The sequence below is a fragment of the Marmota flaviventris genome, chromosome 13 (genome assembly GCF_047511675.1).
Source record: "Marmota flaviventris isolate mMarFla1 chromosome 13, mMarFla1.hap1, whole genome shotgun sequence".
Classification (NCBI taxonomy): domain Eukaryota; kingdom Metazoa; phylum Chordata; class Mammalia; order Rodentia; family Sciuridae; genus Marmota; species Marmota flaviventris.
This window is the reverse complement of record NC_092510.1, coordinates 77,308,466-77,324,825: the sequence shown is the minus strand read 5'-3', so window position 1 is coordinate 77,324,825 and position 16,360 is coordinate 77,308,466. Positions and strand designations below refer to the sequence as shown.

Below are 16,360 nucleotides of genomic sequence, written 5' to 3'. Positions count from 1 at the left end.
TGATTCCTTGTCAGCTCTCTACTTTTTCTTGCCCATATTCTGAGAGTGACAAATTCTACCCAGTAAGGTTTTTAATGCACAGAACAAAGAGAGGTGGGAAGCAGAGCATGAGAACCAGGCAGGAGATTTTCAACCAACAAAACCCAACGAATGTTCCTGGGATGCTGCTTTGCACCAGGCACTGTTTAGGGACTGAAGGTGCAGCCATGGAAAGGCAAGTGACACACATATGGACCCTCTAGTAGGCACTGAGAACTAGCTTTAAGGCTGCAACTGGGCATTTGAGGAATTCTTCACAGGTTTTGGGGGTGTGATTGTGAGGACTGCCCTCTCACCCTACTTTCAATGATGACCTCCCAGCCAACTCCCTGATGGCAGTCTTTGACAACATGGGACACTGAGATGCAGCGGGAAGAATGTGGGATGGGAGTTAGCCAGGTTTGGGTGCTGGCTCGCCATTGTCTCCGTGATGTGAAAATGGTGTCTGATCCCTGAGGGTGGAAGGACAGATTTAAAGATTACCGTCCTTCATTGCAGTAACAACTCAGATATTGCACACACAACTACATGCACTGATTGCCTTGACCTCTGTTGGTACCTTCTGCCTTTTTAAAAGGGAGAGTTTTGCTTCTTTGGAACAAAGAGTTCTGTTAGAGTGTCCTTTGGTGCCAGAAGCCCACCCCAGCAGGGCAAAAGGTGTCTCATAAGTGAGGGTCCCCTGAGGCCCCGGGACCAGTGGTCTCACTGCTGGGCTGTGGATAGGTTGAAGGGGTATATGGGTAAGGGATGGATAGTCATCCTTTTCTGGAGGGGTCTTTGTTCAGACCCTTCTTTACTCTTAGACAAGGACTTGGAATCTAGATGGGGCTTGGGTTACCTTCTGTCTCATGGCTGCCCAGGGCCAGATCCCTCACCTTGTTACATGGCTTCTTGCAGGGGAGAACACTTGCTTTTCCTCTCCTCCTTCCTGAAACTCAGATACTTGTGGACAGGATCAGATTTTGTTCGGCTTTGTTTGATTTTACTGCCCACCTGTTTACAAAATAGGATTTTACCCTGGAAGCAATTGCGGTCCTCATCATTGGGTGTCTGGTGCAGCAACATGCAGTGTGGATTTATTCCTTAGCCTCTGTGTTCACCTGATTCCCACGGGAGAAGGAGAACAAAGAACTGAGGGATGAAGTGGTGAATTCAGCATTTGTGTTGGTACGACTACTCAACACCATCTGCACATTTTTGCCTCAATTACATTATTTTGGTCCTTGAAAAAAAAACCTATCATTTATAAAATAAAGGTTTGATTTTTGTCTTGAATCATGCTGGTAAATACACCTAATCGTGTTTAGAAGCAGCAGCACAAAGATGAAATATTTTAATGCATGAAGAACCACAAAGGTAAAAGTTGATATTTAAGTTGTTGAGTTGTTTTTTGGAATATTAATACCTTCCTCAGACATGACTTTTATCATTTCCTACTTTAACTAAAAAAAAAATTAAGATATCCCTCAAAGGAAATTTTGCTGTCATAGAAATCATTGGAAAGAGACAGTGATAGTCTTTGTACCTGGTAGGTGACTGACTTATTTTCATTTTGAACTAAAACATATTAAATCCTAGCCCTAAGTCGGATTTTCTGCATATGGAAAAAAATAAGAAGAGATTTGCATTTATTTTGTGAAGGTATTTAAGGGAAATTGGAAATGTCCCAGTGATCACATTGTCATGTACGATTATAGGAGGAAAACAAAATTGTATTGAAAATATGATTCAAATATATGCACACTTACATCTCACTTTATTTAGTAGTGGAGTTTCTGAAAAATTGGGATGTGGATATGATTTTGTAAATTGAAAATAGTTTTCGATTGCATTTTAATTTCATGGATGTTCTGTCCTCTATTTATATTTGTGTGACTTCTAATGCATTGGCAATATTCTTTTCCAGTTTTCATTTTATGTAGTGGTAATCTGTAAACAAGTTCCTTCATTCAGCCAACATTTATTGAGTCCTAATCAGTGCTGTACATGGGGCCGGGGAGGCAGTGGTGTGGAAATATAGCTCTCTCTGAATTTCTGTTCTGTGGGACAGACTAGGAAACGAGCCCATGCTGTGTAGGGCCACCGGGGCTCAGCTAGGCGCTGTACAGGGCCTCTTAACCCAGTTGCAAAGATCAGGAAAGAAGCATCCTCTACTTAGGCACCTGAAGAGTAGATCTTAGCTGGGTAAGGAACAGGGAATAGAATGTTCCAGGCAAGGACCTGGTATACACATAGGTCCAGAGGGAGAGGGGAGAGGGGAGAGAAGGTGGCTTTCATGGGGAGCTGCACATGATGCGGATAGCTGAGAGTGAAGAAGATGTAGCTAGGGAAAGCTTGTAGCCAGGGGAAGGTGGCGCATGGCAGTTTGAAGCAGGACTGGCACCAGCCCATCTATCACCTCATCGAGGTACTCTTCCCTTCCTTTTAACTTTTCTTCTGTCCCCATTTGCTGGGTGCCTGGCTCTGATATTTAGGTGATGTGTCAATGGCCCTAGACGCTGTGTTAAAATAAAATATCCACTCAAAATATAAAGCAAAATCGACTTTGCTAGGTTATTGCCTTCTTCCACTTTTCAATCTTCAATGACTTAACTGTTAAGCTAGTGAGGATAGGAAGAATATAATGAAGTCAGCGGTGAGACCCAGGAAGGATGGAGCACAGTGGCCTTTGCCATGCTGGGGCATGGTCATCCTATTAGTAAATGTTATTCTGTTGTGATGAACATATTTTGAAGAAGCGGGTGTGGATTTTTGAGTAATACAATAAGCATTTGTGTTTTATTCCCCTGAAGATATTATGGTGTTTAGTTATAATGTAAATATATTAGATAATATACGAATTCCTGTTAGCACAGGAAGTATAGTCCATACATAAAGGTCCTGTTCCCCCTAATCCCCTTTCTTTACTCCATACAAGAAAATCATTTGCCTCCTGTGCACAGTGAGACCCCATGCATGAGTTCATAGCGGAGAGAATGTTTTTGGTTAGGAAAAAATAACAGGAGGAATTTCAAGTTGTGAATTATTGACCAGAGCACTTTGAGAATATGATTTGGCATGCTTTGTCCCCTTTGTCAAGGAGGAGTGTGTGCCACCGACCACAGTTAAGAGTGGGTGCCGACATGATTCTTGGATTTTGTTTTGTAATCTAGTTTCGAGGCTTGAGTTAATTCCTGGGGTTAAATTTTCTTCAAGGAGCCCGGCTGTCTTTCAGGTCTGATGTGTGCTCAGGCCAACATATATTCTTTACCCTTCCTGCGTTCCTATCCAAGCATCTTCCTTCTGTTAGCCTTTCATTGAATTAAAAATCAGGAAATATTTTAAACCTATAAAACAGTATAGAGAATGATATAAAGAATACCCTTAGATTACCATTCATCATTTTGTCACCCTTGCTTCAGATTCTGTTCAAGATAACATGGTAGATTCAGCTGATTCCACCTGTATATATCCCTGTCTCTTTCTTCAGAGAGAATCCCTGTCTGAGCTGCGTGTTTTCATACTTCATTCCATATGTACTTACATTCTGTCTATAGTAGATAAAGCTTTGGCTTGCATGCATTCACATTGGGTAAATGTGATATTGATCTGCCCTGCCACTGGTCCTTTTTATTAAATATTATCTTTTTGAGATTTATCAGTGTTGATAGATGTAGCATCTGCTTCATCTTATCGGTTGCATGGTATCCCATTTTTATTCTAAAAAAAATAAATCCATTCTTCTAATCTTCAGTTTGTTTTCTTAGGTGTCTTTGTTTATGTATCTTTTGTGTATCTATTGTTTATGGTATCTTTTGATGTACAGTTTTTACTTTTAAAATGTGGATTCATTTTTTTTTCTTTTTGGTTGGGGTTTTTAATATTTTGTTTAAGAAATTCTTCCTTTCCCCAACTTCATAAGTTTATTATCTAATAGTTTTTCCTATATATTTTGAACTTTTCACTTTTACTTTTACCTCTTTAATCTAACCAAGAATTTATTTTTGAATAGGAGTGTGAGATGAAAAATATTTTAATTTCTCTTGCACAAATAGCCAGTTGACGCAGCAGTAGTTATTGAATAGCTTATCCTTGCCCTGTCAGTTTGTAGCATTCATTTTGATGATTTGCATCAGCCTCTTCTCTGTATTTTATAGTGTCCAGGCACAGAAAAGTAAAGTGAAGTCTTGAGCAAAATATCTGAATAATCCCAGCTTGAAATTTGATGCTAAATTTGAATTTTGTCAACCCATGCCTCTATAGGTAGCTCCAACTAGCACACCTTTAAACATGGAAATTTGCATGTATTGTCACTACTGTTGAAGAATACTGAGCATTTTTTCTTAAACAAGCAACTAGTGTAAAAGGATCCTTATAATGGTGTTGACTGTTCTACCTCATTATTTATGGATAGGCTCAGACAGTTCCTTTGTTTAGAGGCCAGAATCAAAATCAGTCCATCAAACAAGCCAACAGAGCAAAATACAGACTAGTGACAATAAAACCGTATCATAGGACATGGTTTCCATAAAGGTCTGACGTTGACAGCAGATTTAGTGAGGTTCTTGTGTTGACATCCATGGTCAGTTACACTCCTGGGTTGAACAGTCATGTAGTAGGTCTGCTGTGTGCATGGAGTGTGCTGAATTATGGTACTTTTAAAATGAGCATAAGTTAAGGCATTCAAATAAAATCCTTGAAGAAAAATCATTACCTATGAAAATGTAAATGCAGATGGAGAAAACAAAGTCTGAGAGTGACAGGAAGTGCTCACTGATAATACCCTTTCGGGGACAGATGCCTGGTACTGGTGATAGTGGGCCAGTATTGGGTCTGAGGTTTTCAAACATCTTTTGTGTTTGGTGACTTGTACACCTAATTGGCATGACACATATGGTGGGACCATCTTGGAGTCTCCTCAGGGCCAGGTGGGCTGACAACCTTTTCTTTACTGCTTCACAGTTCAAAGCAGATGGTGGTGTGGAATGCACAAATCCCACAGTCATGCAAAAAGCACTCTGAAGGAGAGGCTCTGTGAACATTGTCCAATGCTGTGTGTTAGTGGTGCACATGGATATACACAGAAATGAAGGTGTGTGTTTGTGCGTGTATATATGATTAGGTAATGAGTTGTCTGTCAGGGTTTCAATAGAAATGTTGACTTCAATTCAGGGCAGTGTGTGTGTGGGATATATGTATATATATATATGGTACATATGTGTATATGTATATCATATATATGTATGTTATATATAATATATGTATGTATTATATATAGTATATATCTCTGTGTGTTTATATAGAGAGACTCATATAGATAATGTTAAGTGCATGAAATGTGAAATATTTTATCCAGTTAACATCATCTTTTCTTCATAGTTTGGCACACACCGAATAAAAGAAAAGGGCTACAGCAGAGAGGAAGGCATTTTAGCCCCAGCCTGTGGTAATTAGGGTGAGGATATCTAACTTTGCAGTGAGAAGTGTTTGTAATTTTAGAAATAGCACGTTGGTATGTGTTTGATGTGCTGTGGGATGATAACTCTTGTTCTCTGCATGGTGTAGGGAGAGTATCCTAACAGGAAAAAAGGCCTAGTTAAGAAACAGAAGAAGGATTTGTTTTTTGAAGAACTGGAAAAGTCAGCCTGCAGATAGGACCCTGCCAGTCTTGACAGTAATTTGTGTGTGTGTGTGGGTATCTGTCTGTCTGTCTATTGGGGGAAGGTACTGGGAGATTGAATCCAGAGGCTCTCTACCACCGAGCCACACCCCCAGCCCTTTTAATTTTATTTTGAGACAGGGCCTTCATAAGTTGCCCAGGCTGGCCTTGAACTTGTAATCCTCCTGCTTCAGCCTCCTGAGTTACAGGCCTACACCATCACTCCTGCTCCACGGCAATAAACTTTTGAAGAAGGAAAGAAAAAGGCAGGAGATGAAATTGTTTATAATTGAGAGGACTTAATATGTGCCAGACAGTGTACAAGGTGCTGTGTACATATCCTCTAATTCTGTGTTCCTGAAAACACTGTGATGCATACACAGCATTGTTAGCTCTGCTATACAGTTGGGAATATGTAAGGACAGGGAATTCAAGTCATTTGCTCAGGGTTCTGTGGCCACCCCAGATCCCCATGACCTGAGAATAGGAGACAGGGGTGAGTGACAAGAAAGAAGTATAAGAATCTTACTTCCATTCACACTTGATAAAAGAAATGGATCACCTACCACATTACAGATTACACTTAAAAGTCTCAAATTTTTACCTTAAGTGAATTTGGCATATTTTGTTTTGTCCTGGTTTGCTTTGGTTTTGCTCTACAATCCTGAACATTCATCATCCTGTAGACCTCCTGGTAAACATTTTACTTCCTGTCGCTTCCAATTAAGATTTCTCCATTTGTAAGAGTTTCCCTCACTGCAAGTTTTTTGGAGGTTCAACTTGCAGTGTGATAATCTCCAGTTAGGAAGTGAACCTAAAGGGGGAAAGTGAAAACAAAACACCCCACTGTTTCTGCTCATGACTTACTCCCTCTGGAAGGAACAATCGTGGATGCCATCTGCGAGCGGCTGCAGAGAGACCTCCCTGCGTGGAGCATTTGTGGGAGATGTTAGGGCCCTCTGGGGACTGAGTCTGGGAACACTGGGACTCTCATGAATAAGCCATTCCACAGGAGTCCCTGCATCGGGCTGGAAAAGTTCTTACAAGAGAACTATTAGGCACATTTTTTCCAGAAATGTACAGTCAGGATTGTGCTTGGATATTATGGTGATTAAGATGATAGTAACCCAACCCTCTGCACTTGGAGATCTTCTTAAAAGAACACAACCCAGGATGCTCTTTCTCATAGTCCACTTCTAGCCATATTCTGTGTGGTCGACATTATAAGTTCACAGCAATGTCTGATAGGACAAATGTCCTCCTGATTCAACCTTCTCTAGAGGGTGTCTGATATGATATCAAATAAAACGAGGCCCATAGAAACACCAGGGAGAGGTACGTTTTCCCTGGAGAGTTTTTCTTTCCTCTTTAACAAATGAGAAAGATGAAATTGACCTAATATCTTTTTTTATTTGGATGCCTAAAAACTCACAACCAATCTGAAGCTTCTCAACTACAGCTATTCTGGCTTCAGAATCTGTGCATTATTGTTCTTTCTTTTTTCTTTTCTTTTTTGTGGTACCAGGGATTGAACACAAGTGTGCTTAACAGCCACATCCCGACCCTTTTTATTTTGAGACCAGGTCTTGCTAAGTTGTTTAGGGCCTTGCTGAGTTGCTAAGGTTGGCCTTGAACTTGTTATCCTACTGCCTCAGCCTCCCAAGCCTCTGGGATTACAGGTGTGTGTGCCACCATGCCTGGCTGTGTTCTTTCTTTAGCATAAGCTTGCTGCTCTGACTTATCTTTCCCTTGAACCTAATTAGTTATTTTCTTGTATTTACCTTGGTCATAGATAACAGCAACTAAATGAATTAGTAAACATAAAGCTTTGACTCAAACTAGACATAAAACAAGTGTTCTACTTTGAATTTCCAGCGTTACAGTGCTGACTTGAAGAGAGCAAAAAGAGACAATTGCTTCTTCCCCCATTTTGACAGCTTTAAGCTTTACATTTTCTTCCTTTTCTGTGAGACATCACACACTTGCTTCTCAAGGCCATTCCCACATGTGTGTCTTGTAGAATCGTGACTTGGGACATTGTGATCAGAGCACGGTCACACACACTCACGCCATTTTTATCCATTGCACGTTTGATAGCTCTTTTATTCTATATATTCCCGCAGCATTTACAACCATTTATCAAAGAATTAGAAATTCTTATCTGAAGAAAAAAAAGTCACACAGACATACAACTAGAATAATTGTTGTGTCCTTTTTTTTTTTTTTTTTTGATTAGGAGTTGGTTTCTTATTCTTTAATTCAGGATTGGGCATGGTTTTAATTAACTTGTTTATTTTCAATAGAGATTTCAGGCTTCCATTTGAACTTAGGAACAAAGCGTTGTTTTTCATTCCAGACAGGACTGAACTCTACATCTCCCTTCCCAAGCAAGCAGCTGGCCGAAGCCACCAGGACTCTACTGGATAGTCTCGGGAGTCTGGCCCAAGAGGTAAGTCGTGCCTTCCTAGCACCAGCAAGTAGACCATCCACTGTGGTCAGTTCCAAGTTTGGCTAAGAGGGTCCTTTAGATTGGAATATCATGTTAGATGCCTTAGTGTCAATTTTAGAAATGTAAGTGATCAAAAAGCATCATCTGTTTTAATCTTCTTACTTTAGAGAAGAAGAAACCAAGACTCACTGATGTCTCAGAACTAATTAGTGGCTAAAGGGTCCATAACTAGTCTTGAACCCACCCCCTTATCCCCTACCCCGTTCCCTCAGTCCCTGATAGTCACACACTTGTGAAGAGAATTCTCTTCTACCTGCTTTTGTCTGACCAGAAACTTCTCTATCTCTACACTGTGTATTCAGTAGCAAGATCCTTCAGTCATTTTATCAAAATGTGTTTGCTAATAATGAGATCATGAGCTATCTCTAATCCAGCTCTTTCCCTTATAAAATATGGCCTCTGAGCTTCAACTTGGGGAATATGGTCTCTTAAGGAACATTTAGTTGATTTGGCCTTTTAGGTCCACACATTGACAGATGTGTCAGAGTAATCTTTGTCCTCGGACCATAGGGCCTATAGATGTTGCAAAATATTTAACCCTTCTTCTGATTCTCAGTTTCTGACTCCCAGGCTCAGTTCAAGTTAGATTGGGCAAGGAGGAGCTGTTTGGAGCCATCATGCCTAGTGGCTGAGCTGGGCAGTGGTCATCAACAATGTAGGCTTTAATGTATAGGAAAAGAGTAATATGTGGAGACATTTTTTCAAACTTGATCCGGTCTTGTTTTTAGCTGTCTTTGACTCATTTTTAAAAATACTTGGACCATTTTTTCAAATATCATGATTTATGTTTTCAGACAACAGCAGAATTGCATGTTCATTGTGGAAAATACAGAAAACCCCGAGTTACCACATGCCAACCCTTTAATGTATGTCTTTCTTTGAATTCTGCCCATGTGTCTCTGACAGCAGAGGCTTGGCTTTCGGAGCAGCCTCCTTTTAGGAGCACCCCTCTTCCCACTTGTTATTTGTACTTTGGTTATGAAGGCTGGTGACCTTTGGCTAGGTGGAAAGGCTGTGCCATCTGGGGCTCTTCCAGGAGACAGAAAGAGAAAGAGAAACTGCTTTGCAAGCCTCAGCTGTTTCCCCAGGGCCCTCTTGATGGACGTGGACATGCCCTGCTTTGCTCTGGCAGGTTCCTTCACAGCCCTCCTCTACCCTGTTCATTCCTGTCCTTAGAGAAAGCAGAGCAGGGGTAGTAACAGGGAGGCTGCCTCGAAACTCAGGGTTTGTTAACAGTTGTTTTCATTTACATCACTGGCCCTAGTTTTTGTCTGGGGTAAAAAAATAGTTGAAAACACATAATGTTCCCGTTGCTGATGTGGTGTCAACAGCCAACAATATGCATTTCCCTTGGCAACTGCTTCCTGGGCTCTGCTTGCTCTGGTCTAGGATAAGTGAGGGGCACCTGCTTCTCTTAATAGAACACCTTCAAATCACTTTGATCACAAGTTATTCATTGTCTAACTTGCTATTTCTGTGAGACAAATGGGAAGAAGATAAAAAATGCACTTCTGTGTTTGGTCAGTGTTTGGAAAGAAGGTTAGTTATTTTCACCAAAACACCAGCTTTGAAAGAAAAAAAAAAAAAGAAAAAGGGATCCTGCATATTTTGAAGATCTGCTTTGGTTCAGGCATTTTTACTTTATTTCCCTGGATGATCCGCATGACAAATGTTAGGTGGATTTTTTTTTTTTTTTTTGGTACTAGGGATTGAATCCAGGGGCGCTTAGCCACTGAGCCACATCCTCAGCCTTTTTTATATTTTATTTAGAGACTGTGTCTCACTGAGTTGCATAGGGCCTTGCTAAGTTGCTGAGGAGGGCTTTGAACTCGAAATCCTCCTGCCTCAGCCTCCCGATCTGCTGAGATTACAAGTGTGCACCACCACGAGCAGCATCAGGTGGATCTTCTTGTACCCATTATACAGTTATGGAACCGAGGCTCAGAAAAATGAGGCAACTTTCCCAAAGTCGCCCAGTGAGTTAATTTCAAAAGTGAAATTTGAATCCAGGATTGTTGGATTCCAAAGCTCATGTTCTTATTTGTTCCTTTCTATTTCAATAATTTGTCACAAACCTTGATAGTAACTAAGATGGAAAGGAGACTCTTCAAAGAAAGAAGATATTCATTAGCAGACTTGGCAGTTGGGGGACTTTAGGAGTGAGACGTGTTGGGACTGACGTGAATTTCACACCTGGATGATGGGGAAGGTGTGCTGGACAAGAATGAGAAAGCAGGACAGAGAAGTGGTGTCTGAGACACCCGCACAGTACCACTCAGGGGCTTGGCATTGCTAGATGTTGAGGACTCAGTAGTGAACACAGTAACTTCTCTGTCCTCAGGGGTTTGCATGGGGTGGGAGACAGAAATAATCAGGTCAGTGTGCAGTGTGACAGCAGGGATATGTGCAAGAAGATAAATCAGGGTAAGGGGCATAGAGAGCGATGAGGTGCCATCTGAAAGGGAGTGATGAGGATGGGTGGGGGGACTATCTGCAGGAAGAAGAGCAGATGCTAAGTACCTTGACTCCAGGGCATGCTTAAGCCCTTAAGGACCTGTTTAAAGACCAGGAAGGAGATCAGTGGGGTTAGAAAAACATGAGCTAGTGGGAGCATGACCAGAGATGAGATGATAGAAGCAGTTGGGATTTTCACCACTCGAGATGGGAAGCCAGTGGAGGGTTTGGAGCAGAGGGGGCTGTGGTGTGACCTGGGGTTTATCGACTTGTTTACACTCTGACTGCCGGTCTGAGAAGAAACTGGGGCTGGGGCAAGGAAGAATGAACACCTTGCAATGGATTGAGAAAGGAGGAAGTTGGTGGCTCGTTCATTCACTTGGGATGGTTATTAAACACTGTCAGATACTATTGCCATCTGTGGGCTGGAGGACGAGTGGCCACCTTCCCTGTGAGTCAGCAGGTAGAGGAGAATGAGCAGGAGTCTGCCCCTAAGGCAATGCTGGGAAAAACCAACAGTTTGGAATAACTCAATAGTTACTCCATCTTTGTCTCCAAAGGTGTGCTGGCTTTTTGTGGGAAGCATTTTTGTTCTTGAGGTTGGGAGGTGGCAGTGAGGCAGCCTGTGGAAAGCTCAGTCAATGGCTTTGATTCCTTGTCATTTTAAAAATCCCTAGGGATGGTCCATCGACTGACAAAGGGAAAGGTAGCCTCTCCCTGACTATGTGTCCCATACAGGTTATGAAAAGATAAAGCAAGGAATAGCTGTTCCCCTAATTGTGTTCTTGGGGGATATGCTAGATGCTCCCTCTATGGAGAGAAATCTTTGTGACATCTGACCCACCCTGGAGAAGCTGGTTCCCATCTGGAGGCAGAAGGTAGTCTAGGAGCTACCATGTCCTAGACTGTATTACTCACAGGAACCAGCAGCCTCAGAAAGGTAGAAAAACTGGACAAATGGAGTTCTTCAGGGTGGGTGGGATCCTGCAGCCTCTCCCACTGTTCTCCACAGTGCAGTCTTCCCAGGTGGGGAGAACATACAGTGACCTTTCAATGAGTTAGGAGTTTATTAATGATTTATTGTGAAATGTATGGAAATACAAAGTACTCCATATAGCAGTTGGGCCAAGAACCCCATGAGGTGCTGGAGTATATTTGCATGTGAGACCAGACACTGGCTATGTCGCTGATGCTTATTGACTAAGTCTCAGTCACAGCCCCTGACTGCTTAGTGCTTCTGACTCATCCTGTTTGGGACTTTTCTGTGCAATTATTCCTTACCATGCTGTTTTATCTTTGTTGTCTTGATGAGAAGTTGGGTCCTCAGAGATATGCAATGACTTTTCTAAGGCTGTAAACCAGTGAGGGTTGTAGCTAGGATTCAGACTCAGATCCCCCGCCTTAAACTTTTTCCATTGCCTATCACGTAACTGAGACCAGGATAGGGAACTTCATGCCCTCCCAGAAGAGGGCTCCTCATTTCCTCACTGAGTCAGCAGCCAACGACGGGACTCAGCCAATGATGGGACTCATCCACTGTCAGGAGTAGCTGTTTAAAGAAAGCATTTTCTGCTATAAGTCATCCTAGGGGCTCCATTAATTTCTCTGTTTCTCCAACTTTAATGGGCATTTTAATGGGTCATTGCTTGGGTATCTGGTAAAAATTCAAGTGTGAATTCTGCTGCGGTGCAGAGGGGTCTTGTAATCTGCATTTCAAATAGTCCAATGCAGATGCTGCTGATTCTAGGGCCACAGACAAGGTAGGAAAGTTCTAGCAAGCCCATCACAAGGCTTTGAGATGATGTCAGACAAAATATGTTCTGGGACATGGATTTCAAGAGGTCAAGAGAATAAAGTGTTTCTTTCTCTTCTCTGTCCCCAACCCTGGCTGTGCCCTTGGCTTGCCTTCCCCTTCCCTCTCCTCTTCCTGCCTGTCCCTGACATCAGCTGTTCAGCATGAGGAGCTGGAGTGACATGCGACAGGAGGTGATGTTTCTGACCAACGTGAACAGCTCCAGCTCTTCCACTCAGATATACCAGGCTGTGTCCCGCATCGTCTGTGGCCATCCAGAGGGTGGGGGGCTGAAGATCAAGTCTCTGAACTGGTATGAGGACAACAACTACAAAGCCCTCTTTGGAGGCAATGGCACTGAGGAAGATGCTGACACTTTCTATGACAACTCTACAAGTGAGTGTCTGTGCCACCCAAAGCCTGTCCCCACTCCTCACGTTTACCTTGGTCTCCGTAGCAGCCTTTGACATTGACGTGTCTGGTTTCTCCTAATGAGCTCAGGAAGGAATCTTTTCTTAACCAGCTAATTTCCCCTAGTTCTTTGAATGGGGCCTGACACATCTTAGGTGCACAGTGGTGTTAATCAAAACCACCCAAAACCAGTCTCCCTAGCTTTCTGGAGGATGTTGGAAGGTGGCTCCCAGAGTAATCATGATGAGATACTGACAGAAAGAAAATTCAATATGATCTCACTTACTTGTAGAATCTTTGAAAATCAAACTCATGAAAGAGTAGAATGGAAGCTGCCAGAGCCTGGGTGTGGAGGAATGGCAAATGTTGGCCAAAGGGTACAAAGTTTCAGTTTTATGCAAGATGAATTTATGCAAGATGAATATATTCTGGAGAACTAATATCTAGTAGGGTGACTATAGTTCATAACACTGTGGTGTATACTTAAAATTTACTTTGAGAATTGATCTTAAATATTCTCACCACACACACACACACACACACACACACACACACTCAAGATAACTAAGTGAGGTGTGGATAACAAGCTGAATTGTGGTAATTGCTTCACAGTGTATGCATATATTCATATATCAGGTTGTATGCCTTAAATATATACCAATTTTTGTTAATCAATTATACTTTGTTAAAGCTGAAAAGAATTTTTTTAAAAAGGATGAGATGATGGTCTTTTATTATTATTATTACAAATATTACTGTTGAGTTATGCTTTATAGTAAAAACCAAAAAAATCAACCACAGTAATAGCCATAACAATAATTATACAGAATCTAACATGTAGGCAAAATTTCTTATGCATCATGCCTTCTTTGTAAATTATCTCATTTCACCCTCACAATAACCCTGCAGGGAAGGTTCTATAACCCTACATTTCACAGGCTCAGAGAGGTTGTGACTTGGTCAAAACCACATCATAGCTAATTCAAAAGAGCTGGGATCCAAGCCCAAACTCTCCTGGCTCTGGGCCTTTTCCTGTAAACCACACTGCTTTTAAAATACCTGTTGGCATGTGTGTACCATCACACTTGGGCCGTTTGATCTGCTGTTTGTTTTGCGTCCGCAGCCACAGGCAGTGTTAAAGAACTTTGTAACTCCATATCTGCTTGCCACACTCGGGCAGTTTTATGGGGATGTGAGTCTTGCACCAGGGGCAGCCAGGGATCCAGTGTTAGTTTTCAACAATGGCATCCTTTTCTCTGAAAACGTGAAGCAACTGAGCCTTTCTTCCAGCCACTGGTGTGTCTTTCAGACAGTGAGTGAGACAACTTTTTGTGCATTACTGTAACACTAGAACCTTCTATTCTTCTCTGGAGTAAAACACTCCAGACAGTTGCAAGTTGCTTTACAAGCCCTAAAGAACGGTATTAAAACTGCTTTATGAAACACCACGGCCTCTTCTCTCCCAGCCTGCAAATCAACTCAGGAGAGGATTCATTTGTGCAATAGTTGTAATTGGGAGAGTATCCTCTCCATAAAAAGTTCTGGGGCTGAGTATGCAGCTCAGCAGTAGAGCACTTGCTTAGCATGTGCGTGACCATGAGATGGATCCCCAGCATACCAATTCTATTATCTTTGAAGCATATAGAAGTTACTTGGTATCACAAAACCAAAATGAAAATGAAAACAAATTGAAAAACCCAGAATTAACTTTTAAAAAAATATCAGAGATAAACCCCATTGGTCTGTTATAACTTTGGATTTTTCAGTTTGGGGTTTTTATAAATCTCAGCATACTTGTGATGAGGTCTGTTAATTAAAGGGATGATTTTGGCTTTTCTTTGAAAACTAAAGTCTGAATTCAGGCCTCTGGTTGCTCGTTGGGAATCTTGTTTATTTTCAGTGAAAATAGAGTTCAAGGGCTGGCATGAGAGTATGATTCTAGAGTTATGAGGTCTTGTACATGGTAAAAACATTTTTCTAGATCCGCACAGTTGTATGTTACAAGAAGCTCTGATTATTTACAAAACATCATTTTAGAGGCTTTACTGAAAATGTCTCAGATAATCCTCCCCACATCTCTACCAAGTAGCTGTTATGAAGTCTATTTTTTTACAGAGTATCAAACTGAGACTCAGACAAGTAACATTATATTTATGTGACTGTTACATGGTAGTGCTGGGATTTGAATCCATGACTGTCTTTCTCATTCCCAAACCTTTGTAAATTCCTACCAGTATATGACCAGGTATACGAATGAGTATCTTCTATCATCTTTGTAGCTCCTTATTGCAATGATTTGATGAAGAATTTGGAGTCTAGTCCTCTTTCCCGCATCATTTGGAAAGCTCTCAAACCTCTGCTTGTTGGGAAGATTCTGTATACACCTGACACTCCGGCCACGAGGCAGGTTATGGCAGAGGTAAGCTGCCCAGACCCAAGACTCCCTCCCCAGAGTTCTGTTAGAATTAGGGGCAAAAATAATAAAGGTGGGTTCAGATGGAGTGTGCATATGCTCTTGGCCTCTGGGACTTTTAAATAGTGGAAACCTCAAGTCCGATCCAGCCCACAGCTGTGTGGGGACCAGCTCCCCAAGCCTAGGTATTTGAATGATAGCTTCAGGCAGGCACTCCTTGGGGATGAGAGAGGACTGGGCAGGGGCTGCTATGATGGAATGTCTTTTTAGTGAGCACTCCCTCACCATCTCTGCTTCTCCTCTTCTGTGGCCCCTGGCTCCCTACCTGACTCCAGGTGAACAAGACCTTCCAGGAGTTGGCTGTGTTCCATGATCTGGAAGGCATGTGGGAAGAACTCAGCCCCAAGATCTGGACCTTCATGGAGAACAGCCAAGAAATGGACCTTGTTCGGGTGAGTGTCCCTCTGATTGCTTTGTGCCTGGCTTGATCCTGGAGAGGTGAGTTTTCGGTCATTTTGCCAGAAGCCACTGAGATGAGAATTATTTCATCGGTTGAGATGTAGTGAGCATAGCTCAATCCACAGGGCTGTCCCCCATCCAGAAGCAGAGGCCACAGTGTAGCGATAACTCTGTGCACTTCAGCATCAATGCCTCGGGTGGTCAAATACCTGTTTCCTACAAAATGTAGAAAGGACTGATGTTGGGAAGTAGTTTGGTGATTGCGGGACCCTATTTTCATTTCTGGCTTCATTCACTGGAGGTAGGTCTTGGAAGGAGGTGTGGGAGCAAAAGCGTCATCTGACATGCAGACTTGCTGGAGATGCTGGTCCCTGAGGTGCTGCATGAGTGCAGAACTGCCACTGCTGCGTGGAACAGGAATTGCACTTAATGCTTCCGAGCCCCTTGAAGGAGATAAGTGCTCTGGAGACAATTAGATTGAAAAGCAGAGCAGCCCAAGAAGAACAGAATGTCTGCTTTGCTTGAGCCTGAGATTCATTTAATCATATCATCCCTGCCTTGGGCTGAGTCAGAATCTGTGGATTATTTCCTGTTCCATGGTGAGGGAGTATGCTTCTTATTGTCTCTGCTGCCTTTAAGAGGCAA

At 42.2% G+C, this 16,360-nt stretch overlaps 1 protein-coding gene across 2 annotated transcripts in view; it reads left to right on the top strand.

Annotated features, from left to right (window-relative positions):
- The window catches only part of Abca1 (ATP binding cassette subfamily A member 1), a 134,797-nt gene that overhangs the window by 61,117 nt on the left and 57,320 nt on the right, over positions 1-16,360 (top strand). For both annotated transcript variants that reach the window (XM_071600802.1, XM_027942984.3), the window contains exons 8-11: positions 8,034-8,126; positions 12,588-12,828; positions 15,123-15,262; positions 15,592-15,708. In XM_071600802.1, the coding sequence (XP_071456903.1) occupies positions 8,034-8,126; positions 12,588-12,828; positions 15,123-15,262; positions 15,592-15,708 (591 nt within the window). The remainder of the gene's footprint in view (positions 1-8,033; positions 8,127-12,587; positions 12,829-15,122; positions 15,263-15,591; positions 15,709-16,360) is intronic.